Source organism: Anser cygnoides, unplaced genomic scaffold (genome assembly GCF_040182565.1).
Source record: "Anser cygnoides isolate HZ-2024a breed goose unplaced genomic scaffold, Taihu_goose_T2T_genome scaffold_71_1, whole genome shotgun sequence".
Taxonomy (NCBI): domain Eukaryota; kingdom Metazoa; phylum Chordata; class Aves; order Anseriformes; family Anatidae; genus Anser; species Anser cygnoides.
This window is the reverse complement of record NW_027103085.1, coordinates 98,799-116,779: the sequence shown is the minus strand read 5'-3', so window position 1 is coordinate 116,779 and position 17,981 is coordinate 98,799. Positions and strand designations below refer to the sequence as shown.

At 43.1% G+C, this 17,981-nt stretch overlaps 1 protein-coding gene across 3 annotated transcripts in view; it reads left to right on the top strand.

The window, feature by feature from the left end:
- Positions 1–17,981, top strand: part of LOC136789577 (guanine nucleotide-binding protein G(q) subunit alpha-like) — a 152,528-nt gene that overhangs the window by 52,440 nt on the left and 82,107 nt on the right. For all 3 annotated transcript variants that reach the window (XM_066989657.1, XM_066989656.1, XM_066989654.1), the window contains one exon: positions 6,415–6,569. In XM_066989657.1, the coding sequence (XP_066845758.1) occupies positions 6,415–6,569 (155 nt within the window). The remainder of the gene's footprint in view (positions 1–6,414; positions 6,570–17,981) is intronic.

The following is a 17,981-nucleotide window of genomic DNA, read 5'->3' as shown; positions in this document are numbered from 1 at the left end:
TATAGAATCATAGAACGGCTTGGGTTGGAAGGGACCTTAAAGATCATCTATTTCCAACCCCCCTGCCATTGGCAGGGATGCCACTCACTAGATCAGGTTGCCCAGGGCCAAATCCAACCAGATCTTGAAAGAAAGACACAGTGAAAGTCACAGAAAGACTGATTCATTTTACTGTTTGTCCTTTTAGTAGAGAATAAATTGCATACGGATACTTCATTTCTGTTTTTCTCCCTGTTTTGTTTTGAAAACCTCATTTTTTCTACAGAGATTGATTGCCAACAGTGTCTGTTGAAGAAGTTGTTTCATTTAATGGAAATATTCTTATGGATATGTTTTTTTTTGGTGGGGAGGAAAGGTATGAATAGAGATAAAAGTGATAATTCAGGCCTTTATAATCAGATATTCTATAAAAATGCAGTAATGAACATGCTGATAAATTTATGTAGCTTTATTTGTTAGGCAACAGCTTAAGTGATAGTCAGGCAACCTGAAGTTTATATATGGGAAACATGAAAGCTGGAGAGTAAGTGACAAAACAGTCACACCCTTTTTTTGCCCTGTAGTGTGATTTGCATTAGCAGAACTAGTCTGTGTATGTTAGCTTTGGAGTCAAACAGAATCACAGAATCATCTAGGATGAAAGAGACCTCCAAGATCACCTAGTCCAACCTCTGACCTAACACTAAGAAGTCCTCCACTAAACCGTATCACTAAGTGCTACATCCAAATGTCTTTTAAAGACCTCCAGGGATGGTGACTCAACCACTTCCCTGGGCAGCCCATTCCAATGCCTAACAACCCTTTCAGTAAAGAAGTTCTTCCTAATATCCAACCTAAACCTCCCCTGGTGCAACTTTAGCCCATTCCCTCTCGTCCTATCACTGGGCACGTGGGAGAATAGACCAATCCCCACCTCGCTACAGCCTCCTTTAATGTACCTCTAGAGAGCGATAAGGTCTCCCCTGAGCCTCCTCTTCTCCAGACTGAACAATCCCAGCTCCCTCAGCCACTCCTCGTAAGACTTGTTCTCCAGACCCCTCACCAGCTTCGTTGCCCTTCTCTGGACTCGCTCGAGCACCTCCATGTCCTTCTTGTAGCGAGGGGCCCAAAACTGAACACAGTACTCGAGGTGCGGCCTCACCAGAGCCGAGTACAGGGGGACAATCACCTCCCTAGACCTGCTGGCCACACTATTTCTGATACAAGCCAGGATGCTGTTGGCCTTCTTGGCCACCTGAGCACACTGCTGGCTCATATTTAGCCAGCTACCGATGAATATCCCCAGGTCCTTCTCTGCCAGGCAGCTTTCCAGCCACTCATCTCCCAGCCTGTAGCGCTGCTTGGGGTTGTTGTGCCCCAGGTGCAGGACCCGGCACTTGGCCTTGTTGAACTTCATACAGCTGGCCTCAGCCCATCGGTCCAGCCTATCCAGATCCTCCTGCAGAGCCTTCCTGCCCTCGAGCAGATCGACACACGCACTTAGCTTGGTGTCATCTGCAAACTTACTGAGGGTGCACTCGATCCCCTCATCCAGATCATCAATAAAGATATTTAAAGAGAACTGGCCCCAGTACTGAGCCCTGGGGGACTCCACTAGTGACTGGCCTCCAACTGGATTTGACTCCAGGCCTATCTAGGTCTAGACCTATTTACTTCTAAACCTATTTACTTCTAAATAGTATCTAAATTGCGCTGCTGTAATTGCATCTTCTTATATCTTTCCTTTCCCTAAATAAACAAATGATATGTTCCATATCATAGAAGGGCACCTCACATTTAATGAGTAAAAGTTGTATTTTATATACTTACCCATACTGGATGGACTAGTTATTAGTGACTAAGGTAACTTTTTACTCTTCTGAGTGACATCAGAAAACTACTTATTTTGTTGCTAATAAAAACTTTTGCTTATAAAAAAAGGATTGAAAACTTTATGAGAGAATACTAGGATAACTGTAAAAGTACATATATCAAGATATTGGTTCTGTATTTGAATTGTGCACCTAACCTCCCCTCTCTCCTTCTTTGGCATGGCTCACATTGTGTGTCTAACACCTGCAAGAGAAATCTGCTAGAGGAATGAGTTGTGTTTCATGGTGCTTCTCTTGCTCTGTAACTGAAAAGGATTTTTTTTCAAGGAGTATGTTATTAGTGATAATATGACCTTTAAAATGCAATTTTCAGAAGCTTTTTCTATTATCTATATAGATAGTGATATATTCCTAGATAACAGCTTGCTTGAATGTTTTGGTTGCAGCTCCATAGCAATGGCAGCAATGGCATAGTGTTTGTTGTCTTTCATATCTGATGCAGCTTAAAAGTAAATAAGAAATCAGGAAAATTCAGGGCACCAATTTCAGTTTAGAAATAAATTTCTGATATATTCAGCTACTATCTAAGCTTTCTCTGAGCCCTATTAACAAAAAATCAGGTGTAGACATCACTTTTCTTCTATTATTCCAGTGATTTGTTATATAAAAATATTATAAGTAGAGTATAACAATACATTTTTTACTGAGTCATTTTCAAATGAAGTCACAAAATATTTTAAATCATTATTGTTTTATTGTAGTGCCCATGGGTCATGGGTTAGGACTGATTATTCAAAGCATTTTACTGACAATGAACAGTAACAACAAAAATATTTTCTACAAACTCAAATTTTTAGATTCTGTTATGTGTCCGTGGAATTCTTTTTCAAAGAGGATATGCTATTTTGCCTATTTAGAACTTGGAATGTAAAATAGGAAAGGATGACAAATTCGTATTTAGGCAGTTTTGATACCCCATTCACCTTTTTCAGTAACTGCAGGATGATTAGCATTGTACCAAGCCTCCTTCCAGCAAGTCACAATGTATTTTATTAATTTAAATATAGTTCTTAAGTATAGCACACCATGAAACCTCTTCCCTATTTAACCTGATCCGTTCTGTGCTTCATGGTTGCTCAAAGGAAACAACTACCTCTCTACAGTTCTCTTCCAAAATAGTTCTCTCAGACTGTTATGTAAATCTACTTTCCTACCTTGGACTGATCATCAGAGTTCTGCTTTCTGACACGTTAAGTAACACATCCTCAGCCTGTTACATGTTCGAGACAGTGAAATATAGCCTAGTATTAATCTCCTTGAATGTTACACCTGTTTCGAATATGTGTAGGTTTGCAGGAAAGCCTTTATTTTTGCATTTGCTCTTGATTTAGTAGGTCCAAGGAAAAGGAAAAGGGCAAAGGATAGATGAAGATTTCCTCCAAAGCTGCATGTCTTGCTATACAGCCCAATAAGGCAAGGTATTTGTATGAACCACAGCTGAAGATTACAAGTCATCAGGGTCTGAACCTGTAAATGACTCATGACTTTTGTTGACTGGCTTAAATAATTGTTTCTGCTATAAGCAAGAGCTACATTCTCAAGAAATTAATCACTTTGGATTTGTAATCCTCTCAAGACAAGAGAGACAAATTCTTTGTCGTGATGATGTTTTTTTGTACAGACTTCCATTCAGCTCCCAGACTGTTTCGATCTCATGCTACTGCTGTCAGTTATGCAGTCTATGTAAATTACACCATCCAGACCTAGCTGAATCATCAAGCACAGTGATATTAATTACTGACAGGCCAAACACTACAACCACAGTCCTTTACATATAGGTTTGGGAAATCCTGTTACAAAACAGAAAATATTTGCTAAGATGTATTTTTCCATGTTGTCCTGGTTCCAGTTAGGACAGAGTTAAGTAGCTCATAGTAGCTGGTAGGGTGCTATGTTTTGGATTAGGATGAGAAGAGCGCTGATAACATGCTGATGTTTTAATTGTTGCAGAGCAGTGTTTACACCAGGCCAAGGACTTTTCGGCTTCTCGCTCTGTCCTGCCAGCGAGCAGGCTGGGGGTGCAGCAGGATCTGGGAGGGGACAGACCCAGGACAGCTGACCCAAACTGGCCAAAGGGGTATTCCATACCATCTGACGTCATGCTAAACAATATATAGGGGTGGCTGGCCGGGGTGGGGGGGCCGGCTGCTCGGGAATAGGCTGGGCATCGGTCAGCGGGTGGTGAGCAATTGCATTGTGCATCACTTGTTTTCTTACACATTATTATTGTTAATACTATTATCATTATCATTATTATTATTATTATTGTTATTATTATATTCCTTATATTCCTTATATTCCTGTCTTAATAAACTGTCTTTATCTCAACTCACCGGCTTCACTTTCCCGTTTCTCTCCCCCATCCCAGAGAGGGAGGGGGGAGGGTGAGCGAACGGCTGTGTGGTGTTTAGCTGCCAGCCGGGTTAAACCACAACACATGTGAGAGAGATTCTTTAAATGGGCATCTTAAAATTGGCATCTTAAAATGGGCTAGTCCACACAAACCATTGATATGAAAAAAACCTTGCCTACTGCATCTCAATCATATGGCTTTCTTCTGTGGATTTAAGATCATGTCCTGGTTTTGGCTAGGATAGAGTTAATTTTCCTCCTAGTAGCTGGTAGGGTGCTGTGTTTTGGATTTAGGATGAGAAGGATGTTGATAACACACCAATGCTTTAATTGTTGCAGAGCAGTGCTTATACTAAGCCAAGGACTTTTCAGCTTCTCACACTGTCCTGCCAGCAGACAGGCTAGGGGTGCAGCAGGATCTGGGAGGGGACAGATCCAGGACAGCTGACCCAAACTGGCCAAAGGGGTATTCCATACTATCTGACGTCATGATGAACAATATATAGGGGTGGCTAGCTGGGTGGGGGGGGTGGGGGGTGGCTACTCGGGGGTAGGCTGGGCATCGGTCAGCAGGTGGTGAGCAATTGCATTGTGTATCACTTGTTTGTACACATTATTATTAGTAGTACTGTTATTAGTATTATTTTCCTTTCTTTCCTGTCCTAATAAACAGTCTTTATCTCAACCCACAGGTTTTCATTTCTTTCTAATTCTTTCCCCCTATCCCACAGAGGGAGGGGGGAGGGTGAGCGAACGGCTCTGTGGTGCTTAGCTGCCAGCTGGGTTAAACCATAACAGATCAGAAGAAGAAATTATTTTGAAATAGACTGTGCATGTCTCCCTCATAAATCTTTCTTTTAGGCTAGAAAGCTAGCTTGGAAAAATTATATAGACAATATCAAAAGGAATATAAAAACTTGAACTTTTTTCCAAGCTTGCTCCAACATTGACTGTAACCACTGTTGTAAGATTCCAAAAGGTTGATGTATGTATGGAGAGAATATGGAAACAGACCTATTTGCTGGCCCAGCTGGACATAATTTCAGAGCTCAAGAATAATAATTTAAAAAGAATAATCAATATCTGAATATATTGCTATATCATTTTGTCATAAGTAGTGAACAAATACTTGGGGCATCATTCTTTGGGAAGAATACAAAGCCAAAAGAATACATAATTGAGTTTGAGAACAAATATACGATCTTCTCCAAAAATAAAACAAATCTTCCTGTTTCACAAAAACTTTGGTTTGTGCTTAGTAGAATAACATTTCTTGTTACTAGCTGTGAAATGGTAGAGACCCTTCATGATTTGTCCAGACATTCAGGATGGGTGGGTATGATGTTCCAAAAGAAAATATACTTTCTTAGAAGTTGCAGACTTGGGTTCTAATAATAGAGAACATATGTTCTCCATATCTCTAAGACGCACATTTTTCACGTTGAACTTGGAGTTCTTGATTTCTGCTCGAGTAAACTAGTTGCAGGTATAAAGTTTTGTTAAGTAAGGAGTAGTAGCATCATTCTCCCAGGCCATCTAAAAAGGGGTGTGGGGGGTTGTATGTTTGTTAGCAGGATAAATTTCTTTAATAAGAACAACTCCCTATTTGAAGAGATTACTTTGTACTGTAAATTATGAAGATTTTTAAAAAGTAACTGGTAATCATTCCTAAGAATCTAGCTTTTCTTTTTTAATGGTAGCTTCTGTTATGTTTGTGGTAACATTAAAACTTCTTTTTTTTTTAATGAATCTATTTGAAAGGCAAATCTCCTCCTCCCCATTCTCTGTACTTCATCAGTTTAACTCTGCCAAGGTAACATCATTAAAAAGCAGGTATTTTATATGCACTAAAATCATATCTGAAAAATGAAAGCTTTCTTTAAAATTAGCTTAAATATAATTTTTAATGTGAACATTTTATTCATTTCAGCTAAATAGTATTGGATTAGGATAAGTTTATTCTGAAATAAGGGCCCATATACAAATTCATTAGTTCTCCTTTTTGTGTAATATCATCCCTATTACTATTTTTCTTAGTTTGAACACATCTTATCATCATTCATTCATAACCTCACATTGGTGAGATGGCCAGTCTGAAAAATTATTCCTGTTAATCTTTTTCACTGCGCATGAACTCTTTGTAAACATAGAAAATGAAGTAAATTTTATTGTTTTCTTTGTTTCAAATTAGGTTCATGCACTGTTAGTTCGAGAAGTCGATGTAGAAAAGGTGTCAACTTTTGGGAACCCCTATGTAGATGCAATAAGAAGTTTATGGAATGACCCTGGAATCCAGGAATGTTATGACAGACGACGGGAATATCAGTTATCAGATTCAACTAAGTAGTAAGTATATAGTGGCTACAACTCTTATTTTCTGTTTTTTCTAACAAAGCAATTCTTTTTATTATATTTTTTGTATACATATCTGTATGGTGTTTTTGTGTGTGTGCATGCATATGAGGCAGAAACATACTCTTAATAACTTGAACGTAAAGGCTACTTTAAGGATGGTAGTGTATCTAGTAGGAGTGTGTTTGTTTCCCAAAACATAAGCCTATGATCATTTGAAATCTTACAGTAAGTTTATTACTAGGGAGAGTTAATTGCTGTTAATTGCTGATGTTTTTTCTTGTTCTTTTGTTAGTTCTGTTCAAGCCCTTACTCTCCTCTGACATAAACTCACAGATGCAAGCTGGGCAAAAGTACTTTCATGGAGTATAATGACAGCAGTGAACACTGGGAAGTGTAACCAAGGGAAGCCCTCCATGCAATTCATACAAATTATAATGCCATAGAACTTCTGTTTTATATTTTATTTTCTTCCCCTTTCCTTTCTTTCCCTTTTCTTTTGCAGTCCTGGTGATGAGGTAAATAGTACCAAGCAAGTATTCTTGTGTCTTGTACGATTACATCTTCTATACAAAAAAGGACTAATCTTGAAAGAACATGGCTAAGAAGGCAAACATATAACTGAAAACAGATTTCAATTTGTAAAGTGTTTTTTTTTAAAGCATTTTAAGTTAAATCCTATTTGTTATAGATCAACTATACATGCGACTAAACCTGGTCTTGAATGCTATGTATCTACTCTCTTGTGGCCAAATTCTGATAAAATAGCAATGTGGAATTTAACATTGGACCCTGAGGGCTGCCTAAAGATTGGCTCCAAGAAATTCAGTTGCCCTGAGGAATGTAGTATATAGATCTGTTGAAATTTTTTGTCTGTTGCTGGGGGGGGAGGGGAGAGAAAAATGATGGAAGGAGAGGATGACCTTTTGGTGTTGCCCATTATTTTAAGTTACCTAATTTGGTTATTAGAACTATGGCAAAAGCTTCCACGGTCTCCACTGAAACTTTTATATTAGCTATGAAAATTAATGATTATATCATTCCAGACTCCATTTGTCAGGTTGGCATGAATGGAAGTCTCTCACTGAGGAAAGTGCAGAAGACATTGAAAAACACCATGAAGGTTCCATTTAAAGTCATTGGAACTTGGCCTTACTCACAACAGAGCTCTGGGGTGAGATTTATCTGCACAGTAGTCTGAGGATCCTTATCTAGCAGAACCCTATATACGTGAGTGAATCAAGACAAACTTAAAATTTTGCTGATGCAATTTAGGCAGCTAGAAAGCTACTGGTACATGAATTAGGTCTGCTCGTATTTGCTCTGATACTCTATTATCACAAAGCATTCTGATTTATAAACACCACATACAGGATTCATGTTTTCCCATGCAATCTGCTGTCCCGTAGAGCTAGTTGCCTTCCCAATATATCACTTTTATTATTTGCATGTGCATATTTCATTGCAGTGGTGCAAAGTACAGTAAAAACTCTCTTGTATTGCATGGGTTCTCAGTGTCCCCAAATATACAATATTGTATTTTCAGTGGTAAGAAAGCTAATAATCATAGGACGTTCCATATAAGTGACAGATAATCTTTAGGGTACATAAGCAGTGAAAGAAAATTTTAAGAGACTAATTAGGCTGACAATATACTTTCAGATTGTGTTCATTTTGAAATGAACAGCAAATGTAAGTAGAAGTTGAAACAGAATTTTTCTTATACTTTGAATTTCTTATATTTGTAGGTCCTAATTTTATTTCAGTTTTGAAAACAGTATCACATCTATTGTGGAATCAATCCATATATTTTAATGGTTGCCTTAGAGGACTAGAATTAGTAAGTCTCTAAAGTAGGAAATAAGCATCTAATGCTAATTATCAGAGTCCAGTACTCTCTGACTAGGTTATTTTAGATATTCCATGCATGGAGGGTGTAATGTTTAATATCAAATTTACTTATTTGAAGATAGTTGCTGTTACATGGGATTTCTGATTTAGCAGAGTGATATAAAGTATACTGAAATCACAATACAAATGTAAGTTACACTTAGCAAAATATAACGATTGCAATACACAGTTCAATCACATTAACAACACAATAGCATACAGTGCTGCCACTCCATAATATTACTGTATTGCCTGTTGAATGGTGAATTTCTTTAAATCCCTGGTTTCATAGAATCATGGAATCACTTGGAAAAGACCTCTAAGATAATCTAGTCCAAATATCCCCCTACCACCAATATTGCCCACTAAACTATGTCCCTAAGTACCACATCTACCCTTTCCTCCTTTGCCTCAGTCTTCACTGACAGTCAGGATTCCCAAGTCTTTTGTTTCCCTGAACCCATAGATGGAGGCTGTGGGAGCAAAGTCCCACCCACTGTAAGTGAAGAGCAGGTTCGAGACCACCTGATGAAACTAAACAAATACAAGTCTATGGGGCCTGATGACCTGTATCCCAGGGTCCTGAGGGAACTGGCTGATATAGTTGCAAAGACTCTCTCCATCATATTAGAAAAGTCCTGGCGGTCAGGCGAAGTCCCTGGTGACTGGAAAAAGGGAAACGTCACTCCCATTTTTAAAAAGGGTAGAAAGGAGGACCCAGGGAACTACAGACTGGTGAGCCTCAACCTCTGTGCCTAGGAAGATCATCGAAAAGATCCTCCTGGAAGCAATGTCAAGGCACATGCAAGGCAAAGAGGTGAACCGAGACAGCAAGCATGGCTTCACCAAGGGTAAATAGTGCCTGACCAATCTGGTGGCCTTCCATGATGGAATGACTGCATCAGTTGACAAAGGAAGACCGACCAATGTAATCTACCTGTACTTCTGCAAGGCCTCTAACACTGTTCCACATGACATCCTGATCTCCAGGTTGGAGAGATATGGATTTGATGGGTGGACCATTCAGTGAATAAAGAGTTGGCTTGAAGGTCGCACCCAGAGAGTGGTGGTCAATGGCTCTATGTCCAAGTGGAAGCTGGTGACGAGTGGTGTACCTCAGGGATCATTCTTGGGACCAGTACTGTTTAATATCTTTATCCATGATGTAGACAGTGGGATCGAGTGCACCCTCAGCAAGTTTGCAGATGACACCAAGCTGAGTGGTGGAGTTGATACGATAGAAGGAAGGGATGCCATTCAAAGGGACCTGGACAAGCTTGAGAAGTGGACCCACATGAACCTAATGAGATTCAACAAGTCAAAGTGCAAGGTGCTGCACCTGGGTCAGGGCAATCCCAGACATGAGTACAGACTGGGAGAAGAACTCACTGAGAGCAGCCCTGCAGAGAAGGACCTGGGGGTTCTGGTGCACAAAAAGCTCGACATGAGCCAGCAGTGTGCACTTGTAGCCCGGAAGGCCAACTGCATCCTGGGCTGCATCAAAAGAGGAGTGGCCAGCAGGTCAAGGGAGGTGATTGTCCCCCTCTACTCTGCCCTTGTGAAGACCCACTTGGAGTACTGCGTCCAGGTCTGGAGCCCCCAGCACAAGAAGGATATCAATCTGTTAGAACGGGTCCAGAGGAGGGCCACAAAGATGATCAAGGGGCTGGAGCACCTCTCCTATGAAGAAAGTCTGAGAGAGCTGGGTCTGTTCAGCTGACAGAAGAGAAGGCTTCGGGGTGACCTCATTGCAGCCTTTCAGTACTTAAAGGGGGCATATAAAAGATGGAGAGCAACTCTTTGCTCAATCAGATAATGACAGGACAAAGGGGAATGGTTTTAAACTAAAAGAGGGGAGATTTTGATTAGAGCTTAGGAGGAAATTCTTCACTCAGAGAGTGGTAAGGCACTGAAACAGGTTGCCCAGAGAGGTTGTGGATGCCCCATCCCTGGAGGTGTTCAAGACCAGGTTGAACGAGGCCCTGGGCAACCTGCTCCAGTGGGTGGCATCCCTGCCCATTGTAGGGGGGGGTTGAAACTAGATGATCTTTAAGGTCCCTTCCGTCCCAAGCTGTTCTATGATTCTACGATTCCTTAAACACCTCCAAGGACAGTGACTCCAACATTTCCCTAGGCAACCTGTTCTAAGGAACAGGTTTCATATGGAAAAAAAAAAAGTAAATTTCCAACCCTTTTGCTTTAAAGAAGCCTTGAGTATAATTCACTGCAATAATAGTTATAAACTACGATAAAACAAATAAATGAATTTCTAAATTTTCTGTTACAATAGCAGCTATAATAATGATATTTGAAAATTATGCGGGGGGTTAGTATGTATTTAAATAATAATGGCATTCCCGTTATCTTTTCCTTTGTATGTAAATAATCAGTTTTCTTTATTTACACATTCCATACTCCCTTTCAACATTTTGAAAAAGTCTGTCAACCCAACAAGTAAATTATTTTAAAAAGAAAATCAAACCATCACTCCATCCCTCCTAATGGAAAATTTCTTGGTTTTATGTATGCAGTTCTATAGACATAAAGGTGCGCTGTTATGCAGTTAATACAAACATGATTATAATGATATTGAGCATGTTTGTTAATTTGTTCCAACTGTTTTTTGAGGGGGAAGATTGCATATGACAAAAGAGTTGACGATCCATTTCTGTAATATAGCAAAATTTTCAGATGTGGTAGAGAACAGTGGATACAGTAGAGCAGAAAGACTCTGATGTCAATCCTAATGATACATATGCTCACACAAGGATTTTTTTTGTTGTTGTTATTTTTTATCAGAGGGGACATGAGTTTTAAAGAGAGACTTAAGCAGATTGTAGTGGTTTTAGAGTGTCTTGAAAGTGTCAGAGAATATCAGGACTCCAAGTGCATAATAACACAAGTACAATTTAAAACAGGTCAGACAGAAGCTTTATTAATTATGTTCATAGTGAGAAAACACTCAAGCAGCATTTCCCCCTCTGCGCCCCTGTCCTCTGCCAAGTGATTGCAGAGATCTCTGGTGGTTTTACTCAGGTAGACAGCCGAACTCCACCTCAGCCGCTCTCTCACTCCCCCTCCTCAAAGGGAAAAGGGGAGAAAATACGATGCAAAGGGCTCAAGGGTTGAGATAAGGATGGGGAGATCGCTCAGCAATTATCGTGATGGGCAAAACAGACTCAGAGTAGGGAGACAGTAAGATTTATTGCCTATTACTAACAAGCTAGAGAAGCGAGAAACAAAGAAAACACCTTCCCATCATCCACCTTCTTCTACCTCCTCCCCCCTGAGCGGCGCAGGGTAACGGGGGAATGGGGGTTGCGGTCAATCTGTAGCACTTGGTCTCCGCTTCTCCTTCTCGGTCACTCTCTCTTGTTGTGGTTTAAACCGGCTGGCAGCTAAACACCACACAGCCGTTCGCTCACCCTCCCCCCTCCCTCTCTGGGATGGGGGAGAGAAACGGGAAAGTGAAGCCTGTGAGTTGAGATAAAGACAGTTTATTAAGACAGGAATATAATAATAACAACAATAATAATAGTGATAATGATAATAGTATTAATAATAATAATGTGTAAGAAACAAGTGGAATGTGTAAGAAACAAGAAACAATGCACAATGCAATTGCTCACCACCCGCTGACCGATGCCCAGCCTATCCCCGAGCAGCCGGCCCCCCACCCCGGCTAGCCACCCCTATATATTGTTTAGCATGACGTCAGATGGTATGGAATACCCCTTTGGCCAGTTTGGGTCAGCTGTCCTGGGTCTGTCCCCTCCCAGCTCCTGCTGCACCCCTAGCCTGCTCGCTGGCAGGACAGAGCGAGAAGCTGAAAAGTCCTTGGCCTGGTGTAAACACTGCTCTGCAACAATTAAAACATCAGCATGTTATCAGCGCTCTTCTCATCCTAATCCAAAACATAGCACCCTACCAGCTACTATGAGGGAAAATTAACTCTGTCCTAACTGGAACCAGGACAGATATCCACCCCTTATTCCATACCATTTATGTCATGCTCAGGTTACGCTCTTTCCAATACAGTCTAATTAATCACCATTTTCATCTATGATATATAGCAATCATGGTAGTGATGACATACAGTATTATATAATAATTAACATACTACAATTCAACTCATGGGCTATTCTCACCCAGTATTAAATCCCCTTGAGGTACACACCGGACCTCCCCATTCTTTTGCATTACCCACCAAGTGCATCCAGGTCCCTGAGCAAAAGCAATTCCACGAATGGGTTTGCCTTTTCCTGAGGCAGGAGTAGCCCAGACTGTTTTACCCAGCATGTTTCTTACGTGCACTACAGGAACTTTATCCCCTTCTACAGTGCGTAACAGGTTTGATTGGGCAGGTCCAGCTCGGTTGGCAGATCCCCTGGTATTGACTAACCAGGTGGCCTTTGCCAAATATGTATCCCAATTTTTGAACATCCCAGCACCCATTGCTTTCATTATAGTCTTCAACAGTCCATTGTATCGTTCAACTTTCCCAGAGGCTGGTGCATGATAGGGGATGTGATACACCCACTCAATACCATGTTCTTTGGCCCAAGTGTCTATGAGGTTGTTTTGGAAATGAGTCCCGTTGTCTGACTCAATTCTTTCTGGGGTGCCATGTCGCCATAGGACTTGCTTTTCAAGGCCCAGGATAGTGTTCCGGGCGGTGGCATGGGGCACAGGATATGTTTCCAGCCATCCGGTGGTTGCTTCCACCATTGTAAGTACGTGGCGCTTGCCGTTGCGGGTTTGAGGGAGTGTGATGTAATCAATCTGCCAGGCCTCTCCATATTTATATTTCAGCCATCGTCCTCCATACCAAAGACGCTTTGACCGTTTGGCTTGCTTGATTGCAGCACATGTTTCACAATCATGAATAACCTGTGCTATAGTGTCCATGGTCAGGTCCACCCCTCGATCACGAGCCCATCTGTATGTTGCATCTCTACCTTGATGGCCTGAGGTGTCATGGGCCCATCGGGCTATAAATAATTCACCTTTATGTTGCCAGTCCAGGTCCAACTGAGCCACTTCAATCTTAGCAGCCTGATCCATCTGCTGGTTGTTTTGATGTTCTTCAGTAGCCCGATTCTTGGGCACATGAGCATCTAAATGGCGTACCTTTACAACCAGGTTCTCTACCTGGGCAGCAATATCTTGCCACAATGCAGCAGCCCAGATGGCTTTGCCCCTGCGCTGCCAGTTGTTCTGCTTCCATTGCTGTAACCACCCCCACAGGGCATTTGCTACCATCCATGAATCAGTATAGAGAGAGAGAACTGGCCACTTTTCTCGTTCAGCAATATCTAAAGCCAGCTGAGTGGCTTTCACTTCTGCAAACTGACTCGATTCACCTTCTCCCTCAGCAGCTTCTGCAACTCGTCGTGTAGGACTCCATACAGCAGCTTTCCATCTCCGATGCTTTCCCACAATACGACAGGACCCATCAGTGAACAAGGCATATTTCTTCTCATTTTCCGGTAGCTTGTTGTACAGTGGGGCTTCTTCAGCACGGACCACCTCCTCCTCTGATGATATCCCAAAGTATTTGCCTTCTGGCCAGTCCATAATAACTTCCAAGATTCCTGGGTGTCTGGGGTTTCCTATTCGAGCCCGCTGAGTAATCAGTGCAACCCACTTGCTCCATGTATCATCAGTTGCATGATGTGTAGAGGGGACCCTTCCTTTGAACATCCAGCCTAGTACCGGCAGTCAGGGTGCCAGGAGGAGCTGCGCTTCAGTACCGACCACTTCCGAACCAGATCGAACTCCTTCATATGCTGCCAATATCTCCTTTTCAGTTGGAGTATAGCGGGCCTCAGATCCTCTGTATCCCCGACTCCAAAACCCCAGGGGTCGACCTCGAGTTTCCCCAGTTTCTTTCTGCCAGAGGCTCCAGGTGGGACCATTCTCCCCGGCTGCGGTGTAGAGCACATTCTTTACATCTGGTCCTGTTCGGACTGGCCCGAGGGCTACTGCATGAACTATTTCCTGCTTAATTTGTTCAAAGGCTTGTCGTTGCTCAGGGCCCCATTCAAAAGCATTCTTCTTACGGGTTACTTGGTAGAGCGGGTTTACAATCAGACTGTAATTTGGAATATGCATTCTCCAAAACCCCACGACACCTAGGAAAGTTTGAGTTTCTTTTTTGCTAGTTGGTGGAGACATAGCTGTTATTTTGTTGATCACATCCATTGGGATTTGACGACGTCCATCTTGCCATTTTATTCCTAAAAACTGGATCTCTCATGCAGGTCCTTTGACTTTATTTTGTTTTATGGCAAAACCGGCCTTCAGAAGGATTTGGACTATTTTCTTCCCTTTCTCGAAAACTTCTTCTGCAGTGTCACCCCACACAATGATGTCATTGATGTACTGCAGGTGTTCAGGAGCTTCCCCCTGTTCCAGCGCAGACTGGATCAGTCCATGGCAAATGGTAGGGCTGTGTTTCCACCCCTGGGGCAACTGATTCCAGGTGTATTGGACTCCCCTCCAAGTTAAAGCAAACTGTGGCCTGCACTCTGCTGCTAGAGGGATGGAGAAAAATGCCTTAGCGATATCAGTTGTGGCATACCACTTGGCTGCCTTTGATTCCAGTTCATACTGGAGTTCTAGCATGTCCGGCACTGCAGCACTCAGTGGTGGCGTGACTTCGTTCAGGCCACGATAGTCCACTGTTTGCCTCCACTCACCATTAGACTTTCGCACTGGCCATATGGGACTATTGAAAGGTGAATGAGTCTTGCTGATCACTCCTTGGCTCTCCAGTTGACGAATTAGCTTATGGATGGGAATCAGGGAGTCTCGGTTGGTGCGATATTGCCGCCGGTGCACAGTTGTGGTAGCGATCGGCACTTGCTGTTCTTCAACCCTCAGCAACCCCACAACAGAAGGGTCCTCTGAGAGACCAGGCAAGGTAGACAACTGTTTAATGTCCTCTGTCTCTAAGGCAGCTATGCCAAAAGCCCAGCGGAACCCTTTTGGGTCCTTGAAATATCCTCTTCTAAGATAGTCTATGCCAAGGATGCACGGAGCATCCGGGCCAGTCACAATACGGTGCTTTTGCCACTCATTACCGGTTAGACTCACTTCAGCCTCCAATAAAGTTAACTGCTGGGATCCCCCCGTCACACCATAAATACAGATGGGCTCTGGCTCTTTATAGCTTGATGGCATTAGAGTACATTGTGCACCGGTGTCTACTAAAGCCTTATCACAGTATCACAGTATCACAGATTTCTACGTTGGAAGAGACCTCAAGATCATCGAGTCCAACCTCCGACCTAACACTATGTACTCCACTAAACCATATCGCTAAGCTCTACATCTAAACGTCTTTTAAAGACCTCCAGGGATGGTGACTCCACCACCTCCCTGGGCAGCCCATTCCAATGCTTAATAACCCTTTCGGTAAAGAAGTACTTCCTAACATCCAACCTAAAACTCCCCTGTCGCAACTTTCGCCCATTCCCCCTCGTACTGTCACCAGGCACGTGGGAGAACAGACCAACCCCCACCTCTCTACAGCCTCCTTTAAGGTAACTGTAGAGAGCGATAAGGTCGCCCCTGAGCCTCCTCTTCTCCAGGCTGAACAAGCCCAGCTCCCTCAGCCGCTCCTCGTAAGACTTGTTCTCCAGACCGCTCACCAGCTTGGTCGCCCTTCTCTGGACTCTCTTGAGCACGTCCATGTCCTTCCTGTAGTGAGGGGCCCAAAACTGAACACAGTACTCAAGGTGCGGCCTCACCAGAGCTGAGTACAGGGGCACAATCACTTCCCTAGACCTGCTGGCCACACTGCTTCTTATACAGTCCAGGATGCTGTTCGCCTTCTTGGCCACCTGAGCACACTGCTGGCTCATATTCAGCCAACTATCAACCAATACTCCCAGGTCCTTCTCGGCCAGGCAGCTTTCCAGCCACTCATCTCCCAGCCTGTAGCTCTGCATGGGGTTGTTGCGCCCCAGGTGCAGGACCCGGCACTTGGCCTTGTTGAACTTCATGCAGTTGACCTCAGCCCATCACTCCAGCCTATCCAGATCCTCCTGCAGAGCCTTCCTACCCTCGAGAAGATCGACACACGCACTTAGCTTGGTGTCATCTGCAAACTTACTGAGGGTGCACTGGACGCCCTCATCCAGATCATCGATAAAGATATTAAAGAGGACCGGCCCCAGTACCGAGCCCTGGGGGACTCCACTAGTGACCAGCCTCCAACCAGATTTGACTCCATTCACCACTTATACTTCTGTGGGTCTGACGTGCCAGGCCATCGAATCCACACAGTCCAATAAACTCGATTGTCCCTTTCCTCCCCCTGGCTGGAGGCAGGGCCCCTCTAGTCCTGGTCAGAATCTTCGTTTCTGTGTCTAAAGGACTGCCTGCTGGAAGTTGGAGCAGCAAACTTTTCAGAGAATTCCTTTTTCCCACTTGTTTTCCTTTGCAATTCACGTACCCGTGCCTCTAGGGTCGCAGTAGATTTTCCATCCCATTTTCTCATGTCCTCTCCATGGTCACGTAGGTAAAACCACAGGGTGGCGCGGTGTGTGTGCCCACCATATTGTCTTCCTTGTATAGATGAACATTTACCCCTAATAGCTGAGACACTGGTTTGTACAGGTGGGGAGGAAAATAATCTTTCTTCACGTTGGTGGATCTTTTCAGAAAGTTTCTCCAAAGTATTCTCTTTTAGTTGGTGGACACTGGTTCATTCAGGTGGAGGGGAAGATAAATTCTCTTTAAGTTGGTGGACCTCTTCAGAGAGTTTCTCCACAGCCGAGACACAGGCCTGTAGGGAAGAGGAGAGATTTCCTTTGTACTGCCGGAGTATTTTAGTCACTTCATCCACTGTGGGATTCTCCTCCTCTTTCCAGGTTAGTATTGCCAATGAGCTGGCATATGATGATGGTGCACTCTGTACAAACTTCCGCCACATAGGTGGTGTACACCGGGCTTCATCTGGATCTGTGGATGTTTGTGCATCGTCTAGGTCCTTATATATTACTTCCCGTACGGCCAATTCCCTCAGGTACTGAATTCCCTTCTCCATGGTGGTCCATTTGCCTGGTAGACATACAAGTTCTTCCTTGAAGGGATACCTTTCCTGCACAGCTGACAGGAGACGCCTCCAGAGGCTGCGAGATCGTGTTTCATCTCCAATTGCTTTGTCAATACATGCGTCCCTAGCAAGGGATCCCAGCCGCCTGGCTTCCTTGCCCTCTAATTCCACACAATTGGCTCCGGTGTCCCAGCACCGGAGCAGCCAGGTGACAAGCTGCTCACCTATACAGCGACCAAAATCTTTTCGCACATCTCGTAGCTCACGCTGGTATAGAGTCCGGGTAGTTACTGTTGATTTTTTGACATCCTCTTCTTCATCCTCCTGCACCTTTGATGGCCCAGCCTCGTCTTCACTATGCCCAGACTTAGCAGAAGACTGTCTGCGTTCTAAACGACCTGAGTCTCTATACCATTTTTTCACCTTGTCTACAGGGGCAACTTGCACTGCTA